This window comes from Arabidopsis lyrata (assembly GCF_000004255.2).
Source record: "Arabidopsis lyrata subsp. lyrata unplaced genomic scaffold ARALYscaffold_6, whole genome shotgun sequence".
In the NCBI taxonomy this organism is placed as follows: Eukaryota; Viridiplantae; Streptophyta; class Magnoliopsida; order Brassicales; family Brassicaceae; genus Arabidopsis; species Arabidopsis lyrata.
The window spans coordinates 9969701-9991722 of record NW_003302550.1 but is presented as its reverse complement, the minus strand read 5'-3'; the positions used below and the strand labels follow the sequence as shown (position 1 = coordinate 9991722).

The following is a 22022-nucleotide window of genomic DNA, read 5'->3' as shown; positions in this document are numbered from 1 at the left end:
AATTCTAGCGGGTCAAAACTAAAAAAATATAAAAACACAACCAGAAAAATAACCGTCAACACAAAGAGTAACCGTCAATATTTTAACGAAGACTTGGGATAAAAAGACATAACCGAGAAAAAATAACCGTCGATATTTTAACGGAAAGTTGCGATAAAAAACACAATCGAGAATATTTTAACGAAAAATTACGATAAAAAGACACAAAAAAAAAGTAAATGTCAACATTTTTACGAAAAATTATGATAAAAAAAACACATCAGAAAAAATAACTGTCAACGAAAAATGTAACCGTAAATATTTTAAAGAAGAGTTGCGATAAAAAGACACAACCGAAAAAAACATAACAGTCAATATTTAAACGAAAAATTGCGATAAAAAGACACAAACGGAAAATAATAACCGTCAATATTTTAACGAAGAGTTGCGATAAAAAGACACAACCGAGAAAAATAACCGTCAATATTTTAACGGAAAGTTGCGATAGAAAGACACAACCGAGAAAAAGAAACCATCGATATTTTAACGGAAAGATACGATAAAAAGACAAAAACAAAAAAAGAAACCGTCAATATTTTAACTGAAAGTTACGATAAAAAGACACAACCGAAAAAATAACCATCAATGAAAAATTGTAACTGTAAATATTTTAACAAAGAGCTAGTCCAAAAAGATACAACCGAGAAAAAATAACCGTTAATATTTTAACGAAAAGTTGCGATAAAAAGACACAAACGAGAAAAGTAATGTTAATATTTTAACGGAAAGTTGCGATAAAAAGACACAACCAAAAAAATAATCGTCAACGAAAAAATGAACCGTCAATATTTTAACGAAGAGTTGCGATAAAAATACACAACCGAGAAAAAATAACCGTCAAACTTTTAACGGAAAGTTGCGATGGAAAGATTACAAAAAATGACCGTCAATACGGAAAGTTACGATAAAAAGACACAACCGAAAAAAAAACTGTCAACGAAAAAATTAACCGTCAATATTTTAACGAAGAGTTACGATAAAAAGATACAACCGAGAAAAAATAACTGTCAATATTTTAGCAAAAATTGCGATAAAAGACACAACCGAGAAAAAAATAACCGTCAATATTTTAACAGACAAAAAAAAAACACAATCGAGAAAAAAATATCGTCAATATTTTAAAAAAAGTTATGATAAAAAACAGAAACGAAAAAAGTAACCGTCAATATTTTAACGGAAAGTTGCGAGAAAAAAACACAACAAAAAAATAACCGTCAACGAAAAAAGTAACCGTTAATATTTTAACGAAAAGTTGCGAGAAAAAGATACAACCAAAAAATAACCGTCAACTAAAAAATTAACCGTCAATATTTTAACGAAGAGTTGCGATAAAAAGACACAAACGAGAAAAAATAACCGTCAACATTTTAACGGAAAGTTGCGATAAAAAGACACAACCGAGAAAAAATAACCGTCAATATTTTAACGGAAAGCTGCGATAAAAAGACATAAACGAATAAAGTAACAACCAATATTTTAACGGAAAGTTGCAATAAAAGACACAACCGAAAAAAACCCGTCAATATTTTAATGAAGAGTTGCGATAATTAAACACAAAAAACCGTCAATATTTTAATGAAGAGTTGCGATAAAAAACACACCCGAAAAAATAACCGTTAATATTTTAACGGAAAGTTACGATAAAGAGACACAACCGTTCAAAAGTGCAAAATGCATTTATTGAGGTTGTTATTTTGATTAATAAAACCAATTTGATATGTAGTCTAATGGTTGATGTAAAATAACTTCGTAGTATTACTAACTATACAAAAAATGCAATGAAATTATATAGTGGAAATACGTAACTTTAAATGAATAAATGCAATTATAAAGATATAACTGTAAACTGAAAAGATACGACCGTAATTGAACAAATATAACCGTAAATAATTCAACGAAAATTCAAAGAGAAAGTCAATAAAAAGACATAACCGTAAAAAAATAACTGATTTAAACGAAAGGTTGCGATAAAAAGACGCAACCGTTCAGATGTGCAAATGGTATTTATTAGATTGCTATTATATATAGATTTTCAATAATAAACCAAAAGCTTCAAACTTTGTCAAAATTCGCAAGTCTTTTAAGTCGTTACCGCAACGTAATTGCCAAAAATGGCGTCAAAGTTAAAATCTTTGTTAACCGTTATTAAATCTGTTACCAAATATTGAAAGATTCTTTTGATTATCAATGTGTGAATCAACCGAACTCAATCCCTAAGAGTAGAAACTCTTCTTGAGACTCATCTGAGTTATGGAAACATTCTTCCTCTGTTTCTATATAGAGATTCGATGTATCGACAACAACCTTACACGAAATTGGATGCTTATCACCAACTATAAGCGAGCATGCTTTGTAAACTCCATTTCCCGGTGGTAGATTCAGTAGCGACGATGTATGAAGCGTGACCCTCCTTCCTTTGCTTGTTAAATCTTGTGTTCTCGCCCTTGAGAGAACCCTGTGTGGTCTGCCGAGGAGCTCTGTTACATACCTCACATCTCCTGCAGCAAGAGCATGTCGGACTCGTGTGGACGAGACTTGTCCTCTTTCTTTTGACTTTGAGTCCTCCTCTGTGTCCGTGTTTCCAGAGACTTGGTTCTTATCCATCACGGAGTTAATGATGTAAGCGCTGATACCGTACTCTTTACATAACCTCACAAGTTCAGAGGCGTCACCAGAAGCCCGGTATCCAAACCTGTAATTTTCGCCTGAGGAAAAGAAATCGTATTTGGAATGAGATTTGGAGAAAGAAAGGAACTTTTGAGATATTCTTTTGGAATTCACCTGCCACAACTCCGCAGACTCTAAGCTCTCTTGACAACTTCTCGACAAACTGCTGTGGGTTAAGGTGTCGAACGCTGGCAAATTCTATCTCAAACTCTACTGGTGCTACGTTACCACAATACGATGCCCAAGAGGAAAGCACCCGTTTTCTATCGCATTTGGCTACTATCGGTGCTCTGTCCAATAGAAGACAGCATATACAGTTTAAAAAACCAAACTTTATCAGTAGAGTCATGGTCTAATGATGTTAAGTTAATTGGGAAGGTAGACGGAGAAATCACCTAGGTTTCCAACCGAGTACTTCAGCCATTCCAACAAACGACAATAGATATGGAGTACCAATTCTTGCAGCTTGAATTGCAAGCTCTCGATGACCGATATGCAGGGCATCAAACTTCCCTAGAGCAACAATGCCTCCTACAAATTCAAAGCAAGATGCATAAAGACGGCCATCAAATCCATTATACAGAACCAGAAAGGTCATTACAGGTTGGCCATTGATGGAGATGCAATTGAAACTTGAATGATGACAAGCAAACATATACCTGCAACTGGGAAAAGCCCTTCAGCTGAAAGCTTAGGATTAACATCTCCTTGGCTTTGGAAGAAGAAATACGGACAGATATTTTAGCAAAGACTCCAATTTTGAAAATTTGAGTAGAACAACATAGTGAAGAACATTTAACACAATTCTTTATCATATTCATCCATAGGCTCCAATTAGTCCTTCAATGGTAAAAGAAAAAAACCAAATCTATGCACATAATTTCCAAAAGAACAGCTAGATTCAAAAACCTGAAACAATCGAGAGGAGCTGGAGTTTTACAGTGAGACCTAGACGACGACGACTTCATCGGCTGCTGCGATTTAGCCAAACAAGGTCTGAGGACGAATGAAGATTGCCGCAAAACCTTAGCACCGAGCGTAGGAGGATGACGGTGGTCCAACAAATGCACGGAGGCACGAGAGCCTCCGCACAACATGGTCTCTCCGACTCTGCTGCTCAAACCCCTAAAAAACCAAACTTGCTCTCCGAAACTCTTCGCCGGAGCTATGCATCACCGGTGAGCGGTGACAGGCGTCGCCTAAACAATTAACGCTGTGGTAAATTTCATATCCACGTCAAAACCCTCTCTTTCAGCCAGTGGGTTTTGTATGTGTTTGTGACTTTTTAAGTTTTTAAGTATATATCAAACTCATATGTTCAAAAATACAGTAATTCAAGTCTCAGTTCACAAATGGAACACCAGAAGCAACACTCTCTGCATACTCTAGATACTGTACCCCAAAAAACTGATTCAGAAAATACTCCTCGTACGGTATTCTCTGAGCAAAAAACCGCCAGACGACAACCGTGAACACGACTGTTGAAACGGGATTACAGAGCATAACTTGTGTCCCGACCGACCAGATGAGGAACCCGCAGTAACTTGGATGCCTCATTAGTCTATACACACCGTGAGTCACAAGGGCGTGATGCTCTTCGTGGTTGATCTTTATAAGGTGTGTGAACGATCTTCCAGCTGTTATTATCGCTGCCTTTCTGATGATTTCCCCAACGATGATCATTATGAGTCCAAAGTTGCTGACCCACCAATGTTGTTTCAGCCCAGGAAAGAGGATAATCTCTGTAAGGTATTCGAGCAGCGACACAAGCATTGCTAAAGCGTAATGCTTGCTGATCAAAAGCGAGCTAAGAGTTACGTTTGATGCTCCATGAATGGCGATGGCTAGAATGTATTCGGATGTGTGGAAGAAGATAAGTGATAGTAGCATTTGAGATAACTGTCTTATGCCAGTGTCACTGAAGATCTCTGTCATTATAATTAAATCAAGAAATATTTTTGAGTGATTTTCTCTCCTGCTTTGATCCAAAGCTTAGATTCGTTTCAAGAACTACCACAGACCTGAGAATGAGGCGGATGCATAGTGTATCAGTAATGGAAGCCGGTTTTCGACAGCAAACCTGAGGGGATCCAAGAACTGCATAACCTCCTACAAAGGAAATGAACTAGTTTTGGCATCAAGGAAACATATGATCTTGATCCAAATAAATCTTGTAATCTCTGACTCTGAGTTCTCGTAGTATGTATCAGTTTGACCACAACCATACAAATGTAAAATGGGGACTAAAACTAGAGTCTTTATGGCACTGAATCCGCCAAAATCCAGTTCCTACATGAACATTGAGATTTTAAAGAAAACCACCCAACAACTAAGAAAGCAATCGCATTGCAAGTTTCATACAAGGATAACTCGAACACAAAGACTCACGAAATTGTGGGCACGAATTCTAATCAATTGTAGAAAAATCAGAGACGAGGAAAAGAACAGAACCTCAGGACTCGAGGATTTTGGACTAGTGTACCCAATCGACAAATCGAGAGAATCAGGGAATTACCTGATGCTGAGGGAGAGCCACAGAGACGATCGCGTGGACGTTAAAGTTTATACCTTTACGTTGAAGTGAACGATGCTGTCAATTGTGTGAAGAAGAAGAAGAAACAGGGCAGATACTCTCAGTCACGTGCGGGTCACGTGGCCAGCTTTCGTTTATCAGATTAAAAATATAAATAAGGTTTACTTGCGTCTCTAACATAACTTGCTAGTTGCTACTCTCCAGTCTCCATATAGTCTCATCGATCATAAAGCGAGAGAGTCTATCAAAGGCAAAAGAAGAGAAAACTACTGCTAAATTACAGAGAACAAAAAGATGGGTCACATTGGAAAAGGAGCTCTTCTTTTGTTGGTTGGACTCTGTTTGCAAAAATGAGACTGCCCAAGACCCAAGTTTTGAAGGACTTGTTTTTGCTTTCACATAGTGGACTCTCAAAAAGAGGCTTTTAGCTTAAGCGATTGGGATGTTGGGTTCACCAAGATTCACAAACGCTTCTGCACGGGCCATCCGACTCATGGCAGCGTTCCACGACACCAAGTGGTTTAGAAATGTGTTTATATACCTAGCCCTGTCGTTCTAGTAACCAGAGAGAGAGAAAAAAAACCCACCGATTTACCCTTTTGAACGAACAAAAAGAACATAAAATGATCGGAATTTAAGCTAGTTTTTTTTACCTTGTAGTCCAGATAATAAGAGTGCTACAAAGTAAGATAAGAAAACAAAAGATATTAGAAAATTCATTTTTGTTTTGTTTCATAGTGTTTCTTGGGAGAATGAGGGAAGAGAGGAAATGGTTTACCTCCCACACATCCAAGCTGATGATTGGCTGTAACAAAAATAAGAGATGTGATCAACAGGTAACATTGAGTTCAACAAGAAAACTAACTAATGAAACTCTAACATACAATGTCGTCCCACACGAGTGGGTTAATGGCGTTTGAGGTTTTGACCACCTCAAGTCTTCTCTCTTCCCTCTTTACTGAAATTCCAAAAAAAAAAGAAAATAGAATCAAGATTTTCCATTTTCAGAGTCATTCTATAGCAAGTGAAAAGCTAGTCGAGTTTCTCACAGACAAGCCAGACCCAGCCAGAACCAAACTGAGTAAGAGCTGCATTAGTGAACTTTTCTCTGAAATTTGTGAAAGAACCGAAATCCTTGTCAATCTGCTCAAGAACACCCTTTTTAGGCATGTCTCCACCACCAGGTTGCATCGACTCCCAGAAGAAATCATGGTTATAGACCTAAACAACAACATAATCATCATCAATCCCCCAATATTAGTCTGTGCCTCGGTGATGATGTACAAGCAACATAGAAATTTAAGTACCTGTGCAGCGTTGTTGAACTCGGGTAAAGGATTCCCATTGTTGTATGTAGCCTTGATAAGCTCTTCCATGGTGTATCCATAGAGTCTATCATCTTTCCCTAACTGTTTATTCAGATTATCTACATAACCTCGATGGTGTTTACCCCAATGCACTTCTAGTGTTCTTCGACTCATATACGGTTCCAAAGCATCCTATTCACATTCGTTATTAACTTCGATTAGAATCTCAACAATAGCATCTTCTTTGACATACCACCAAAGACCCTAAGATCAAGAACTATCTAGTTTGCAAGAAAGAAGATGATCAAGATACACTTTTTTCTAAAATCACAAGATAATTCACCCAAATTAACAAACTTTCCACAAGTCCGTGCTTAGTCGAGAACAGCAAATGAATTACAGAAGCAAAACAATAGATACTACACTTAGAATCCGAATGCAACTACCAAAGTCTAATTTGCACTTACAAGTGGATAAGGAGGTGTCTTTAGACCGTAGTAAGCTTCAACCTTTAAACCCCCTCGAGACCTAAGAGAGTATCTTCTCTGCTGGTTACTCTAAAAAGAAACGAAATTTGAAAGCTTTAGTGATTAAAAGAGACAGATTCATGTGAAACAGAACCACAGCAATTTCAATGTCCCAAAACGAAACAAAGAAGAATCGAACCAGATTGACGAGCTTGGAGGATTTCAAACGTATACTAGAATCTGAATTTGTACAGAAACAGCTTGTCGTCACAACAAAAGAACTCATAGTTCCTCCCACTGTCGTCGTCTGCTTCGATACACAGAGTGACAGAGAGCTCCTTCACTCTGTTGGGCTGTTTTTTCAGAGAAAGGGCCTTATCAATCTGTTTGTTCAAACCGGTTAAAGTAGAAGATTTCACTCCGGTTAACCACGTTAAACCGGTAAATCGAACCGGAAAGATCAACCTGAAGGAAGCAAGGGTTTTAGTAAAGACTCTGACGATCCTTTTGTAACCGAACAACAAAAAGCGTATATTTTCTCTATCAAGATTCAAGCCGTGAGCTAAAAGGCTAAAACCCTCTTCTTATAGATTTCAAAGTAACCTTTTCTCGAACTCCGTTTGATTCCACTGTTGATTTAATCATCTTGACTAATGGCCGGAAGGGCTGCGACGTCGTCGGCGAATTGGGCGAGAGAGTTTTTGTTCAGAAGGGTCTCCTCGAATCCTCTTGGAGCTACCCGAAACTGTTCTTCGGTTCCTGGAGCTTCCTCTGCACCTAAAGTCCCTCACTTTTCCAAGAAAGTAAGTAGCTTTGATGAATTTCTTGGTAAATTAATCTCATTTTTGCTTTATTCGAATCATATTGGAATCTTGTTTTGATCTGAACATAGCACTTAATTAGGTGAAGTAGAGTTAGATCATTGATTCTGTTTCAATTTACAAGAGAAAAGTGTTTGACTTTTGAAAATTTCTAGGGAAGGATATTGACAGGAGCTACCATTGGTCTGGCCATAGCTGGAGGAGCTTATGTGAGTACTGCAGATGAAGCAACCTTCTGGTACTTTACTTAATAAGTGCCTTGAAACTTTGTCTTTTGTTCTCTTTGTTAGTTGACATTGCTAAGGCTACCTTGTACTTTGAGGAAGTCACGTTGTTTTTACCTTTTGCTTATCTTGTGTGTTGGACAGTGGGTGGCTATTCAACGCAACAAAGGTTGTTAATCCTTTCTTTGCTCTTCTGGATGCTGAGTTTGCACATAAGCTTGCTGTTTCAGCTGCTGCTCGTGGGTGGGTTCCTAGAGAAAAGAGGCCTGATCCAGCAATCTTGGGACTTGAAGTTTGGGGAAGGAAATTCTCAAACCCAATTGGGCTTGCTGCTGGATTTGACAAAAACGCTGAGGCTACCGAGGGACTGCTAGGAATGGGATTTGGCTTTGTTGAAGTGGGCTCTGTAACTCCTGTTCCACAAGAAGGCAATCCGAAACCACGCATCTTCAGATTAAGCCAAGAAGGGTGAGAATCTCTAATCTGTTCATGTTTACATCAGTAATAAATGACCTTTAATGATCGAAGAAGCAAGATAGTTTGCAAGATAGTTTAAACTAAAAGACTTATATTTTCGTTCTCCCAGAGCTATTATCAATAGGTGTGGATTTAATAGCGAAGGGATTGTTGTCGTTGCAAAGCGGTTGGGTGCTCAACATGGTAAAAGAATGTTGGCGGAAACATCAGGTACTTCGTCATCTCCAAGCGATGATGTAAAACCAGGGGGAAAATCTGGACCTGGTATTCTTGGGGTCAACCTTGGAAAGAACAAGACGAGTGAGGATGCTGCTGCTGATTATGTCCAAGGAGTTCATAACTTATCCCAGTATGCTGATTACTTGGTACAAACTTCTTACCGTGATATATCGAGCATTAATTTAATGTAATCTACCGTAGAATTCTTTGTTCCTAATTTTCATTTTTCTCTGCAGGTGATCAATGTTTCATCACCCAATACTGCAGGGCTGCGCATGCTTCAGGGAAGGAAACAGTTGAAGGACCTTGTAAAGAAGGTTCAAGCTGCTCGGGATGAGATGCAATGGGGTGATGAAGGTCCTCCTCCTCTTCTTGTGAAGATTGCTCCTGATCTGTCCAGAGGAGAGCTTGAAGATATTGCAGCGGTGAGTAGTATTAAAAACTAAAACACATTCTATAGTTTTCAAGTAATTGGCTCTTACAACATTGTATTGGTTTCTGTAGGTGGCTCTTGCTCTGCACTTGGATGGGCTGGTAAGTTATCTTCTTATGAACTAACTTATGTTTCATCAGTGTCAATCAATGTAGCATCCAATCTGTTTAAAGTAGTGTAGTAAAAGCAATCAAAATGATAGAAAAGTCTTTTTTTCAGATAGTAAGTATGGTATGTTGCAAATCATAAACCTTTCGATGATGATGATACTGTCTTTGTTTGTTCTATAGATCATATCAAATACAACAGTCTCAAGGCCAGATCCTGTAAGCAACAACCCCGTGGCAACAGAAGCAGGTGGTTTGAGCGGGACACCGCTCTTTCCTCTCTCCACCAACATGTTGAGAGATATGTACACTTTGACACGAGTAAGTTCTTATTCTAAAGAAAGATGATCCACTAATCGACCAATGAACTAAAAACATATCTGATGCGTTTTTGGATATTTTAATGATCTCTTCCTTAGGGAAAGATTCCATTGATAGGCTGTGGCGGGGTTAGTAGGTAAACGTTGAACATACCATAGATGCTTTAGTTGTGATAACAAAAGAAACACAAAAAAAACTGATTTATGATGAATCTTTGTGTTTTCAGTGGTGAGGATGCTTACAAGAAAATAAGAGCTGGAGCTACTCTTGTTCAGCTGTACACGGGATTTGCATATGGAGGACCCGCCCTTATCCCACAAATAAAGGTATCTCCTTCCCCATAAAGAGCAGTCTTTTTTTCAATCTGGAAAGTTTAATAAGCATACAGAAAATCTAAAAACTACCTTCACAAAGTTAAAACTCATATCAGACCAAATTCTTGAAGCATTTGGTATCAAAATCATATTCTGCATTTTGAGGTCAGATTGATACTAATATTCATGTCTTGTTGTTGCAATAGGAGGAACTGGTGAAATGCTTAGAAAGGGATGGCTTCAAGTCAATCCATGAAGCAATTGGTGCGGATCACAGATGATAAAACTCAAACAGCAATACGCAGAGGAGAGATTCCTTTTCTTAAAACAACAATACAAAGTTGTATTTAGTTTCATTGATTCAGTTGTTTCCTTGTACCCCCAACAATAACATCATGGCTTTTGTCTCTTTTCTCACGTTTTATGAGAAATAACTAGTAACACTTTTAATCTTTCTCATAGTCACTACTGATTACTTAAAATTACAGCACAAATTCTTCTAGCACACTAAACAATCAAAAGACTCATAACATAACTGATCAGACAAAATCTTTTGCAATCTCATAATTCTTTCAATAACGAAAAGCACCAGAGAAGGAAGAATTTTCACGACGTGGTTGCAGCTGTTAACTGTTTAACTTTGGCCTGCAAGACCATCCCAGCTTCATCTGCCACGCTTTTCTTTTTCGCTGCGACCTGCATTGAATGAACATTCTTGAAGTTTATAACTAAAATCGCGGGTAAGCTATAAGCAGTAAATATAGATTTTCAAAATAAAAGAGTATTGAAACAATTTGGCACTGATGCATGGTTGATTTCAACAATTATTGAAGCAAATGGAAAGGAGAGATCATAGCATTGGATTCTGCTTTATACGAAAACAATACTCAGCACTAAACTACCAAATACTGGAACAGCGATTTAAATGCGGAGTGAAGTGGAAACTCTACTTAGTGTATCATGTTTCGCTCTAGGGAGTGTTTTAACAATGTGCTAGAAAGGAACAACCAAAGGGCTTTCTGACTATGTCAATTGCATTCCACAGCAGCCATAAAACTTTAAGCCCTCAAACAATTTTCTACAATGGATCAAGTCACAAAAAGAACTCCAAAAAGATTCACCCCTAACAATTTACTCATTTCACAATTTTCGTAAATGATATGAGAACTGTGTCATTCTTCTGTAAAAAGACAGTTCTAAGGCACACTCAATAAGCATATGAAGGAAAAGTGTAGGCTTTATTCTTTTTTTCTCCCCTCTCAGAATCTAACCAAAAAAACAAATCAGGCATTTGAAAGTTGCTAAGAGAGAGTTATATTACCTCAAAAAGTTGGTCAAAGTTGGATTTGAGCAAGTGAATCTTCCTCTGACAATAATCTTTTCCATCATCCATTGTTTTCTACAAACAACACACTTGAGCTACACAAGAACGAGCCTAATTGAACAAAGTACATACATAATCCAATTCTCATTACCTCGATGAAGTAACCAGTACCAATATCAACTAAAACCTTATCAGCTTCATCAAGTGTCCCAGGCACGTATAGAGAAGCAGTCAGTGGTACAAGCATCTTCTTACCTACAATTTTCAATTGTCTCAAATCATCATCCATCGTTGAAAAGACCAATTTGAAGAAGGAGAGGTGAAATAAACAAAACCTTGAGGTCGAAGAGAGAGATCGTTGAGAGCTGCGGCGGCGGCATCAAGACGGACGGTGGCTGTACGGATGTTGTTAAGACTATCTTGAAGGAGATTCACTTCCAGATCCGCTTGCTCCTTCAACGCTTTCAGCTGATCGATTCCCATCTTCTCCATCTCTCCTCTCGACGATGACGACGCCATTTTCTCTCTCTCTCTCTCTCTCTCTCTCTCTCTCTCTCTCTCACAGTCGCGTCCTCGAGTCTGCGAATTGCTCAAATCTCTTTGGTCGAAAGCTTGGAGACGAAGTGTCTGTGGTCCGTTAAGTGGAAGTTCAAAGCCCATGTTGGCCCATATTGGCCCATTTGAGCTGTTTCTAATATTTTCGAGGCCTTAATTGATGATTAAAGAAAATAGTGTATGTTATATTTTGATTCAGATAAAAGATTTAATATCCATTTTAATTCAAATAAAAGTTTTAATATATATTTTAACTAATAAAACTTTAATATTATGATATAAATAGAATCATAATTTCTAAGACAAATAATATATTTTCTTTTGACACACCAGAAAATTAATATCTAATTTTGATCAATCAATGAATTTACCAACAGCATTTTTTGTTCAAATTTCATAAATCATAATTTTTTTTTTGGTTGTGATATACTTATATAGATCCCAAAATTGATCATAGTAAAATCTGCAACTACGAAAAAATGAACATGCTTTAACGTTGAAATTTCAACAACTACGAATTTATAAATTTTTCTTGCTATATAACCGTTTTTACAGTCAGATTTGGATATAACATTGTGACACTCCATAATAATGTTTAGTCATCAATTTTTTTTCTGAAATATAAGAGTAAAAGAAAAGTGCTGTCAAAAAAAAAAGTATTTGACAGTACATTTAACACGGCACAGAGCTAGTAGAGTGAGGTGAATGAGAGGCTATTTACTGCTTACATGTGTCGGTCCAAATTGCGAAATATGTATATGAAAAATTAATACTCGTATATGAATTATTTGCCAGCCTATAGAAATTATTTGCCAGTAGAAAATAATTGGGACCATATCAATTATTGGTGTTGGGGTCATTTAGATGATTCGACAATAAAAAGTACGGATGTTTTATTGATACGAGTTGATTACTAAGATCCCCCACCTATAATTATTTGCATTACATTATATAGCTAAGTGTTTAATTACTAGTAGGACCTAATTAAGAAAGAAAAAACACCAACTTTTTGTTAAGATCTTTCCATTAATGGACTCTTATTTTAATGGCAATATTTGTTTGATTCTTTTGATTGATTAGTGTGAACTAAATAGTCTAAGAAACCTATCTAATCACTTTTGACATTTATTCATCAAATAATATTTTGATAAAGAAATTATTGGTTAAATACATTACTCAGCAGATAGAGCTAGGAATCCTAGGATCGAGATTCGAGAATATGAAACCACAACTGAAATCATTTTCTATGCTAATTGGTAGTCCAAATTATTTTCTTGTCTCTGTCCATTCACCAAGAGTGTATTTATATTTTTCCCAAAATTAAAACAAGTATTTGAACTCATGTCCGAGTGTATCCCACACATTTTTAAATAGCTAATCTCAAACAAGAGACATTCTAACTCATTTCTTCTTTCAAATAATATCGACAATTAATATAAATTTTAAAGATATCATGTCGCCATATGGTGTTAACAGTAAAACAATAGTATAATTTAGTCTTCATCTGACTAACGTGACAAACCAAACTTCCAAAAGGCACAGTACAAAGATTCATATGAAACAAAAAGGCAACAAAATTGAAGAATTCAGACACAACTGGTTTGTCTCTTTTTTTTACTTAATCCTCTGTTCTTGCATTAAAATCAAGACACGAACCCCCAAAAAATAGCCTCTTAAAAATCCACAATACATATATCCAGTTAAAAAAGGATTATATTACTCCTGTGTTCAAAATTCGTCATCTAGATCGATTTCAACGAAACAATCACACTCACAAAAAGCTTCTTTGTGTAATCAATAAATGTAGAGAAAGAAGGAACAATATTAAGTCGAAACATTTATTAAAAACAAACGTGGTTAACAGCTTACGCAAATGCTTCACCACAATTGTTGTAACACATTACACAAATTAGCAACAACAAACCATATAAAAATATTTGATAGTGTATCTGAAATTTTAATCGACGGCTCTCTTTCGCCGGGAAAAAAAAAAAACCAGACACAAAAAAAAGGTGAAAAAGAAACCTCCGCGGTTTCTGAATTTTTCCCTTTTTCCTAAAAGTAATCTTGGATCCGATAAGAAATCGAATCTCCCTCCAAAAAAACAAAATCCAGATTCTTAAACCCTAATTTAACCCTAATCAAAAACAACCGTTCTTAACTTACTTCAAGCTAACGAAACTCTCAAATCACTTGCAGAGATTTTGAAACCAAATCAATCTCTAACAACACTAAAACACACACAGAGAGAGAAACAATGACAACAATAGAGAAGAGAAGATAATAAATATATATACCAAATTTGCCCTCAAACCTAAAAGGGCTTACTTTAACGTGGATCTTCCTCTCTTCGACCCGACCCGGGAGATCCACCGGATAAAGAAGCAAGCAAATTAAGATGACCCGGAAGATAGTTCCCAACTCTAGCAGCAGAAGCTTCACCCATTGCAGCTTGTTGTTGTTGTTGCTGATGAACAAACAATGGTTGTTGATGATGCTGTTGTAAAAACATCTCTTGTGGAGCTCCTGTAAAACTCCAAACTTGTCCAAAATCCGGCCTCGCCGGAACAGCCCAAAACCCAGCTGGTGTTGTCGTAAAGGTCTCATCTTTACCACCAGAATTATGATTATTATTATCCTCATCAGCTCTCACACGTTTCCCAAGTATAAACGGTGACGAACCACCAAGTAAAGAAGTGGGTTTATGATCTAAAGAAGATGATAAAGAAGTTGAACTGGTGCCACGGATTGAGACAGAAGCAGTTGAGAAACTCGCCGGAGTTGTACCAGTCCCTGTTGCAGCTATAATCGAAGGCTCTGCTTGACGAAGTAACCATTCAATCGTTTGACCATCTGATTTGTGACCAAGCTCTCTCGTTAGCTGAAAAACACGAGCAGCACAAATAATAGGCATACGGATTCTTCTTCCTCTTCCATCGACTTTGCTATGTCGATCTTTCGCCGGAGGTTTCTTCACAACGACTGATGATGGTTGTTCGATTAAAGCTCCGTTTGATGAGATCATAACTCCGTCGTTGTTGTTGTTATTGTTAATAGACATGGTTTTCGATCTGGGTTTTGCGTTTCTTTCTCACTTGGCTTATTATTACTCTAAGAGAAGGAGAAGCTAATGATTGAGAAGGAGGGAGCTGGTGGAGACAGGAAGGAGAAGCACATGGGTGTGGTGGGGTCCTTTTTACACAGCTCACCATCTCTGGTTTTTTTTTTTTCTTTTTTTTTGCTTTTTCGAGAGGACATTAGTTTTGTCCCGACGCTGTGGAGCTCACGCGCTTCACACTCCGGTGGTCGCGTGGGGACCACGCTCCGGCAGGAGAATTTAACACTAGGTGGGGTCCTCCTCCGGTTGCTGCAGCTGCTACGTGCATTTAAGAGACATTTATCCATGCTTTTTATCTCTGCCACGTCATTATATACATTATTACTTATAAGTTTGAATTTGGAAAATAATAACACGAAGATTAATCTTATCTGTCATAAGTTTGTTTTGTTTATTAACAATATACGAAAATAAGTGTATTAAAGGTGTTCTCTCTCACTCTCTGTCTAAAAAAAGATTTAACAAAAAAAAATTTGGGACCGACCTAATCTGGTTATTAGATTTAGGCTAATGTGAACATTTATTTTGTAAATACGTGAAAATTAATCTTTTAAAAAGCATGGTGTTTCCATAAAACAATCGAAAAGATTGAAAAGGGGACAACTCAGTGAGGTAATTGATTGGTAAGTAGACTTTGACAACAAAACTTAATTTAAGTTATAGTTTTTTTTTGTTCTTTTTATTTATATTTGGCAATAATATTTGCAACCAGTTTGAAACTCTGCAGTATGCCAGTATCACGTGTTTTACGTGAAATGGCAAAAATCGAAAGCCTTATTTATTCAGAATTCCTTTGTCGACACACCAGAAAAAAAGTTACGTATATATAATATGCATTTAGTTGATTTTTTTTTTTAATAAAAGATTTGCAATTAGTTGAGTTAGCTTAGCTCCATACATATGTTGTGTAATGATGTAGTACTTTTACTCAATTAAATATCGAACCACAATTTGCAATTGATCAATTCACTAGGAATATATGCAAAAGCTTAATCTAGGCTAATAAAATGATTTGGTTTTGTAAACATGACTAACAAAGTAAATAACAATGCAAAACAAAACAAATGAAAGCAAAATGCAAAAGACTAATAAGTTTCGAAAGTAAACAAAGCGGAAAATTAACGAGTTACTAAACGATAACTAAAGGCGAATTCTTGGGTTAAAGGGAATTGATTAGGAATGATTAAGAAGTGGATTATGGAGCTTCAAACAACTTCTAATAAGCAATGATCCCTAGGCCATAGAACACTAAGCAACACTAACACATTTCCATGACATTAGTCCATTTACTAATCAATTAATCATCAACTTCTTCCAAAGGCAATCAATTGACTAACAAGCATTATAAACAAGTCTATCTAGCCACTTAACATCCTAGTCAACAATTTCCAAAGGTAAGGAATGTAAAGCACTTAAAGGTTTTGGTTCGGGAATTTCATCGAACACCTTCCGGGCATGAAATCCCTAAAGTCTAAATCAACATGATCAAGGCTAATCTAGCGTTATAAACAACCAATAAGTAAGGATCTTAAGTAATCTAGCCCTAAACTCCATAACCTAACAACTAAACCATCCTAATCTACCTTAACCCAAGAACTCTAAATGACTACTCACTCATGATCATGATTACACAAAGCAATAAGTTTGATCTTTGTGAAATCATAATTAGAGAAGGTAGATAAGAGAATTTAAAAGAAGTACTTGATATTTAAGCTTAAGAACCAAAGATTCATACAAAAACTTAGATAGAAACCTTAAGAGAAGTTTTTTATCTCTAAACAAAGCATAAGACAATCTAAAACTAGGTTAAAAGTATATATAGAAAAGGGAAAAACGAACCGGGTCAACCCGGAACAAACCGGGTTTTGACCCGGTTTAGGCACCCAATCGACCACTCAATCGACCACTTGGTCTATTGGGTAGAGCAATCGATCGATCAAGTGATCGATTGAAATGTTGTCCGTAGCTTTGGTCTATGTCAATCGACCAGGGAATCGGCTAGTTGGTCGATTGGTTTGTCCTGAGGCAATCGGTCGATTGCTTGATCGATTGGTGTCTTGTCCGTAGCTCTGATCCATGTCAATCGACCAGGGAATCGACCAGGTGGTCTATTGCTTCCTCTTCTCTTCTTCAATCATCTTTTTTCACCACATCTTGACATCTCCTTTCACCTCTTCATCCCTCTTTGATCTTCATTACTCAAGTTGCCTTCTTTTAGCTTCCTTTTTGCTCTATTTATTCCCAAAACTCCAAGCTCCATTCATGTACCTAAGAAAACCAAATGCAAATGCAAATGCAACACTATATGCCAAAATATGAATGCAAAGCAATGAAAACTAAGAGAAAAGAGGCTTTAAAACAACCAAAATCACTACACATCATGTAACACAATAACATCAACAATGTATATATATATATCGTATAGAAAACGTAAAATTTTTTTAATAAAAAGTACTTGCATGTTTTTTTTTTTTTTTTTCGTCTAAGTGATAGATTATATTTTATGATAAAAGATACAAGATACAACAACGGCGATCCAAGAAATGATCCCGAAACTTAAGCACTAGACGATACTGAGAACTAAGCCGACGGATAACAAGAAATCCTCGGAAGCTAAAGCCCAAAAAAAGGAAACTAATGAAATACAAAGAGAGCAACACAAAGGAAAGGTTCGAAACTAAGACAAGAGAAACACAAGCAATAAAACCAGAACCTAACACCAAACAAATCGCCTACCATCAAACCACATGAGAGAACATCTTGACAAAGTGGCTAACCAAAACGGACAAGAAAAACCATGGCAACGGAGAGCGACTCTTCCTTTAACAAATGAAGACTACCTCACAAAGAGAACCAAGGCATCCATACCAGCAAGAAGGGAACTAGGACGGAACAACTAGAACCAACCACAACTCCTGGAAGCGGCTAAATCGAAGAATACGAAGAAACCACGATTTGTCAACGCCTAAGAAGATACCAATGCAATGAAGAGATCTCGATCAGATCTATAAAACGTAGAGACAAGGACCGAGCCCAAACAATCCGCTCCACATCGAAGACTGAAAACGGCAAGAGAACGAACCGGATCGAAACACAAGCGATCTCCACAAGGCAGATAATAGGCGATAGAAAGGAAGCTAGACCACAAAAGACTGGAAATAAAGCAGAGACTCCAACTTTGTACCAACCTAACGAAAAACAAGGATCCAAACACCACAAAACCACAGACGAAACCCAAAATGACGTAATGTTACCGGTGATGAAGCAAACTCGTCGCAGTCGAAGGGGAAGCAACAGATCCGCCAAGCATCAACGATGAATACAAAGACATGGTCCAGATTCGAGGCTGAAAAGAACGAAACCAAAAGAATTCGCGGATCTCCACAACAAACCAAGAGACGACGACGCTCAGAGGAGATCAAGCCATAAACGGAGGAGACCACCACTTAACGCCGCTCGGAGACAAACGCATCTAGATCCGTCAGGGATCTGTCGAGAAAGATCTGAAACTAAAGAGAAAAAGCATGACGAGCAACATACGGACCCTCTCACGACACCGGCGAGGAGCACCGGAAGCCGGAGAGGTCAAAACGGGAGGCAAAGACTGACGGCGGCTGCTAGGGCGAACTTATTCGTCGAGAGAGGTTTTTGTTTTTTGTCATTGTCTTACCGAGTACTTGCATGTTTCAATAAACTTTGCAGTAAGTTATACTCAATTATGTACTAAATTATTTTTTAAATACTTTATCAACTATTGCAATTTTATTAATTAAGACTTGGGTTAATAATTGGATGACGAAGTTTTGTTTTATGGACTTACCTATTGACTAGTTTTTATTTGGTGCTTTGACGGGAAAAAAGTATTTTCATATCCGTACAATTTATAAAGTGTGTTTTCATATATGAACAAACACGTAGAGTTAATTTTAACTTAAACCGTAAAAAAATTTTGAATTTCATACCCAAACTTTGGATTTAGTGTTTTCTTCGGAATCGTAATTAACCAGTGTTAGTCAACCCGACATCTCACTCGTTTACACAACTCATAACCCACAACCAGTGAGATTTGGGGGTTCCAGATCCGATTTTTGCAAAAAAAAAATTATAATATTAATTCTAACAAACATAACGACATCGTTTTAAACCACACTATCAAACACGTGTCAATTGACTTAGCAACCGTGACGATTGACTAACACAGGCTAATTATGACTCCAAAAAAACACTAAATGCCAAGTTTGGATATGAAATTCAAAAAATTTTACGGTTTGGGTTAGAATTAACCCTACATGTTTGTTTAAGTATGAAATCACACTTTGCAAATTTTACGAGTATGAAAATATCATTTTCCCGTGCTTGAACCAACAAATCTATTTTAATTAAGTTTTCGAAGAGAGGTCGAATGACTTAAATTTTTAGAAGCTTTATTTTAGATATAAAATCTAAACATGCTTATAATTACTAAAACTATATTTAAACATGCATATCCATTAAAACTAACATCTAACTTAATCCACAAATTCCAAAATACTTAATCTAAACATGAATTTTTAAGAAAAAATCAGATTCTAAAAAAAAATCAGATTCTGTAGTCTAAATTTTTCACCAAATTACGTAATCCAATAATTAATTCAATAATAACATGATTATCAAAAAGAAACTAAACATAATTCTCTAATACCAATTTCTTATATAATTATGATTCCATAAAACTTGTTATACTAGTTCATATAATAACTAACGAATGCGGAAGCGTACCTGATGAAGTCATAGCTGAGGATCTGAATTTAAGATTAGCTTTTTCAAAACAAGTTCTGAATAGATTTAGGTCTTTGGTGATGAGGATGCAGAAAAATTAGCTTCAAAATTATAACCGCTGTTTATATAGAAATAATTTTTAATTTGACTCCTCTTCAAAATTAAGAATTTATTAAATGTATTTGTTATCTGTATAGTAATTTTTCATAACATTTATGCCCTATATCATTATGTTTATATCAAAATAACCATATAAATTTTGACTAATTATATAAAAACCTTAACATATTAAATAATACACGGTGTGACCTCTATATAGTTCTTACAAGGTTTTCTTGTGCCAATTCTTACCAATGAAATCTTTTTTACTCTAATAAAGGCAAAACGTGTTTGAAATCCATATTGTTGTATAATTATAATAATATCGACGGACTCCTAAGAGCATTGATAACGCTGAAACACTGATTTGTGTTCTTAATATTATTTTATTAAGAAGAGAGAGAAGAAAAAAAAAAGGAAAAAAGAGGACTAATACACAAAAAACACGTGCTCATAATACTCTTAGAACACCTTAAGAACAGTTCTCGGGGAAGAACACAATTTCACTTTGTTTTATACTGTTCAAGCCTTTTATTAATTTAATACTCTTAGAACACTTGATGTGTTTTGGCGATGCATATGCTCTAATAGGTATTTGTGTTTATATAATATAAGTATGTATATAAAAAAAAAGAAAAAAAAAAGGTACAGTATGTATTAAGACTCTAGAGTAGTTGATGAACATTTTGCACCCAAGAAAAAAATTAATGAAAATTAATTTTTAATTATTGCCATTTGAGTCTGACATTGAAAACAAGTGGATTAGTCCACTTGGCAGATACGCAAGATTTTCTTTATGTCGTTCGTCTCAACACAACGAGATCTTTTTCTTATATCGTGACAATTATTTTTTTAATGACTTATGCACCGAACGCTAATATTTGTTTTAATTATTTTCGTACTCGTACCCTTTTTGTTTGAAAAATCGCTAGGCGCTAGTCGGGCACTCGGCATCGGCCTAGCGATTAATCGGAAAATCGGATTAAAATTGGAAATTAATCGGGGATTAGTTTTAGGGTTATTTTAATATTTTTAAAACATATTAATCCAATATCTCTACAATAATTATTTGAGAAGTAGAAACGCACCATATTGAAAGTTAGGGCATTGGAGGCCTGTGGTTAAAAGTTAGAATGATTTGTCCTAAACACCCTTAATGAATTGTTCTTCTCGAAATTTCTCCTTCTTCGTAATTAGGGGTATATAAGTCTAATCGTGTGTTGATCTCTATTATAATGTCCTAAACACCCTTAATTCGAAAATTTTTGTTCTTAGTTGTTAAGGGTATATAAGTCTAATCGTGTTTTGTGATGATTAGTCTTAATCACCCTTAATTTTTTTTATTTTATAGTATGATCGTTGGGGATATGGAGGTCATAATATCTCGACTTTAATGATTATGGAATCTTAGCTTAAATTTATTTGTTAATTTTTTGGATAATTCTATAATTTAGCAGTTAAAATTCGTTTTTGTTAGTTTTCTGATTTTGTTTCTAATTAAAAAGTAAAATTTCTTAAGATAATGATTGGTGTTTGCCCTAATCTTAAAGCTATATATATTGTTGATCGGCCAGAGGATTAGGTATTATTTTTCTGTGGCCATTAGATAGTTTTCACCGTTATGGTTTTTTTATATAGCTACTACGATTCTGATGAATCGAGTTGTTTGTCATGCAAATATTGTTTTTATGGACCTTTAAAGGTCGTGTGCATATTGTTTGTGTTGTTTGTTTTATTTTTTTGCATTATTCGATGATTTATTGTTTTGCTAATTTGGTGTTTTTGGTGTGTGTTTCAGTTTTGTATAACGTGGGAGGTTCCATCGACAAAGCTCTCTGACGAAGGTGGTGTTGACGAGCAAAGAGCGAGGTTTGGGGAGGTACTTCTATAGTTTTAATTTGTATATTTTTATATTTATTTACCCATATACATTTATGTGTTTCTTCCTGTTATCGTATATACTTTTATATGCGATTTTATTGCGTTTTATTTTTTAGTATTGATTTATAATTAAATTGTCAAATAGTTTTGAGTTTATGTGCAAGGTTTGACATCTTATTGTTTGATTTTCATCTTACCGTGATTTTGAAGGTACTCGATGAACTCATATCTCGGTTTGTGTCGGTTTATTGGAAACCAGGTATTTCTCTTATTTGTATCTAATATGTTGGTTATTGTGGATCGGTTTTAGTTTGATATTAATTTTCTAACTTTTAAATGATGATTGGCTTTGTTTTGA

The 22022-nt window shown here is 36.0% G+C and overlaps 6 protein-coding genes across 7 annotated transcripts; 1 reads left to right on the top strand and 5 right to left on the bottom strand.

Annotated features, from left to right (window-relative positions):
* Window positions 1-2151: 2151 nt before the first annotated feature.
* Window positions 2152-3944, bottom strand: LOC9308121 (FAD synthetase 1, chloroplastic). The gene is made up of 5 exons (XM_021021138.1): window positions 3616-3944; window positions 3366-3418; window positions 3102-3237; window positions 2821-2996; window positions 2152-2744 (listed from the first exon to the last, which is right to left on the bottom strand). The coding sequence occupies exons 1-5, from the start codon at window positions 3801-3803 to the stop codon at window positions 2236-2238; spliced, it is 1062 nt and encodes a 353-aa protein (XP_020876797.1). The 5' UTR covers window positions 3804-3944; the 3' UTR covers window positions 2152-2235.
* Window positions 3945-3988: 44 nt separating this feature from the next.
* LOC9308120 (protein-S-isoprenylcysteine O-methyltransferase A) lies at window positions 3989-5309 on the bottom strand. 2 transcript variants are annotated; one of them, XM_002872005.2, is made up of 3 exons: window positions 5222-5309; window positions 4728-4815; window positions 3989-4634 (listed from the first exon to the last, which is right to left on the bottom strand). In XM_002872005.2, the coding sequence occupies exons 2-3, from the start codon at window positions 4807-4809 to the stop codon at window positions 4048-4050; spliced, it is 669 nt and encodes a 222-aa protein (XP_002872051.2). In that variant the 5' UTR covers window positions 4810-4815; window positions 5222-5309; the 3' UTR covers window positions 3989-4047. The 2 variants fall into 2 exon arrangements, with proteins under 2 accessions (XP_002872051.2, XP_020876799.1); XM_021021140.1 differs by lacking the exon at window positions 5222-5309 and adding an exon at window positions 5158-5204.
* A 63-nt stretch (window positions 5310-5372) lies between these two features.
* LOC9310191 (superoxide dismutase [Fe] 3, chloroplastic) lies at window positions 5373-7466 on the bottom strand. Its single transcript, XM_021021139.1, has 8 exons — window positions 7213-7466; window positions 7014-7103; window positions 6547-6738; window positions 6289-6460; window positions 6124-6197; window positions 6018-6044; window positions 5893-5916; window positions 5373-5794 (listed from the first exon to the last, which is right to left on the bottom strand). The coding sequence occupies exons 1-8, from the start codon at window positions 7297-7299 to the stop codon at window positions 5669-5671; spliced, it is 792 nt and encodes a 263-aa protein (XP_020876798.1). The 5' UTR covers window positions 7300-7466; the 3' UTR covers window positions 5373-5668.
* Window positions 7467-7515: 49 nt separating this feature from the next.
* LOC9308119 (dihydroorotate dehydrogenase (quinone), mitochondrial) lies at window positions 7516-10381 on the top strand. The gene is made up of 10 exons (XM_002874077.2): window positions 7516-7816; window positions 7990-8072; window positions 8203-8526; window positions 8645-8900; window positions 8991-9179; window positions 9259-9288; window positions 9478-9615; window positions 9714-9751; window positions 9842-9941; window positions 10136-10381. Exons 1-10 carry the CDS (start codon window positions 7667-7669, stop codon window positions 10208-10210), a joined length of 1383 nt encoding a protein of 460 aa, XP_002874123.1. The 5' UTR covers window positions 7516-7666; the 3' UTR covers window positions 10211-10381.
* On the bottom strand, window positions 10308-11846 carry LOC9308118 (probable prefoldin subunit 5). The gene is made up of 4 exons (XM_002872003.2): window positions 11589-11846; window positions 11405-11508; window positions 11251-11328; window positions 10308-10625 (listed from the first exon to the last, which is right to left on the bottom strand). Exons 1-4 carry the CDS (start codon window positions 11770-11772, stop codon window positions 10536-10538), a joined length of 456 nt encoding a protein of 151 aa, XP_002872049.1. The 5' UTR covers window positions 11773-11846; the 3' UTR covers window positions 10308-10535.
* A 1779-nt stretch (window positions 11847-13625) lies between these two features.
* On the bottom strand, window positions 13626-15257 carry LOC9310190 (transcription factor TCP7). Its single transcript, XM_002872002.2, has one exon. The coding sequence runs from the start codon at window positions 14867-14869 to the stop codon at window positions 14138-14140; it is 732 nt and encodes a 243-aa protein (XP_002872048.1). The 5' UTR covers window positions 14870-15257; the 3' UTR covers window positions 13626-14137.
* Between the last annotated feature and the right edge of the window lie 6765 nt (window positions 15258-22022).

Excerpts from the sequence above, each read along its gene's own strand:
- LOC9308121 (XM_021021138.1), bottom strand. The coding sequence starts at position 3,803 with ATGTTGTGCGGAGGCTCTCGTGCCTCCGTGCATTTGTTGGACCACCGT. Across the intron at positions 3,419-3,615 it reads GCTCCTCTCGATTGTTTCAG|CCAAGGAGATGTTAATCCTA; the intron begins GTTTTTGAATCT and ends CTTCTTCCAAAG. Across the intron at positions 3,238-3,365 it reads AGGGCTTTTCCCAGTTGCAG|GAGGCATTGTTGCTCTAGGG; the intron begins GTATATGTTTGC and ends TTGAATTTGTAG.
- LOC9308120 (XM_002872005.2), bottom strand. The coding sequence starts at position 4,809 with ATGCAGTTCTTGGATCCCCTCAGGTTTGCTGTCGAAAACCGGCTTCCA. Across the intron at positions 4,635-4,727 it reads TGCATCCGCCTCATTCTCAG|AGATCTTCAGTGACACTGGC; the intron begins GTCTGTGGTAGT and ends TTATAATGACAG.
- LOC9310191 (XM_021021139.1), bottom strand. The coding sequence starts at position 7,299 with ATGAGTTCTTTTGTTGTGACGACAAGCTGTTTCTGTACAAATTCAGAT. Across the intron at positions 7,104-7,212 it reads CCTCCAAGCTCGTCAATCTG|AGTAACCAGCAGAGAAGATA; the intron begins GTTCGATTCTTC and ends GTTTCTTTTTAG. Across the intron at positions 6,198-6,288 it reads TGGCTGGGTCTGGCTTGTCT|TAAAGAGGGAAGAGAGAAGA; the intron begins GTGAGAAACTCG and ends TTGGAATTTCAG.
- LOC9308119 (XM_002874077.2), top strand. The coding sequence starts at position 7,667 with ATGGCCGGAAGGGCTGCGACGTCGTCGGCGAATTGGGCGAGAGAGTTT. Across the intron at positions 8,073-8,202 it reads GCAGATGAAGCAACCTTCTG|TGGGTGGCTATTCAACGCAA; the intron begins GTACTTTACTTA and ends TGTGTTGGACAG. Across the intron at positions 9,752-9,841 it reads GGCTGTGGCGGGGTTAGTAG|TGGTGAGGATGCTTACAAGA; the intron begins GTAAACGTTGAA and ends TTGTGTTTTCAG.
- LOC9308118 (XM_002872003.2), bottom strand. The coding sequence starts at position 11,772 with ATGGCGTCGTCATCGTCGAGAGGAGAGATGGAGAAGATGGGAATCGAT. Across the intron at positions 11,509-11,588 it reads TCTCTCTCTTCGACCTCAAG|GTAAGAAGATGCTTGTACCA; the intron begins GTTTTGTTTATT and ends TGAAAATTGTAG. Across the intron at positions 10,626-11,250 it reads ACTTTGACCAACTTTTTGAG|GTCGCAGCGAAAAAGAAAAG; the intron begins GTAATATAACTC and ends CATTCAATGCAG.
- LOC9310190 (XM_002872002.2), bottom strand. The coding sequence starts at position 14,869 with ATGTCTATTAACAATAACAACAACAACGACGGAGTTATGATCTCATCA.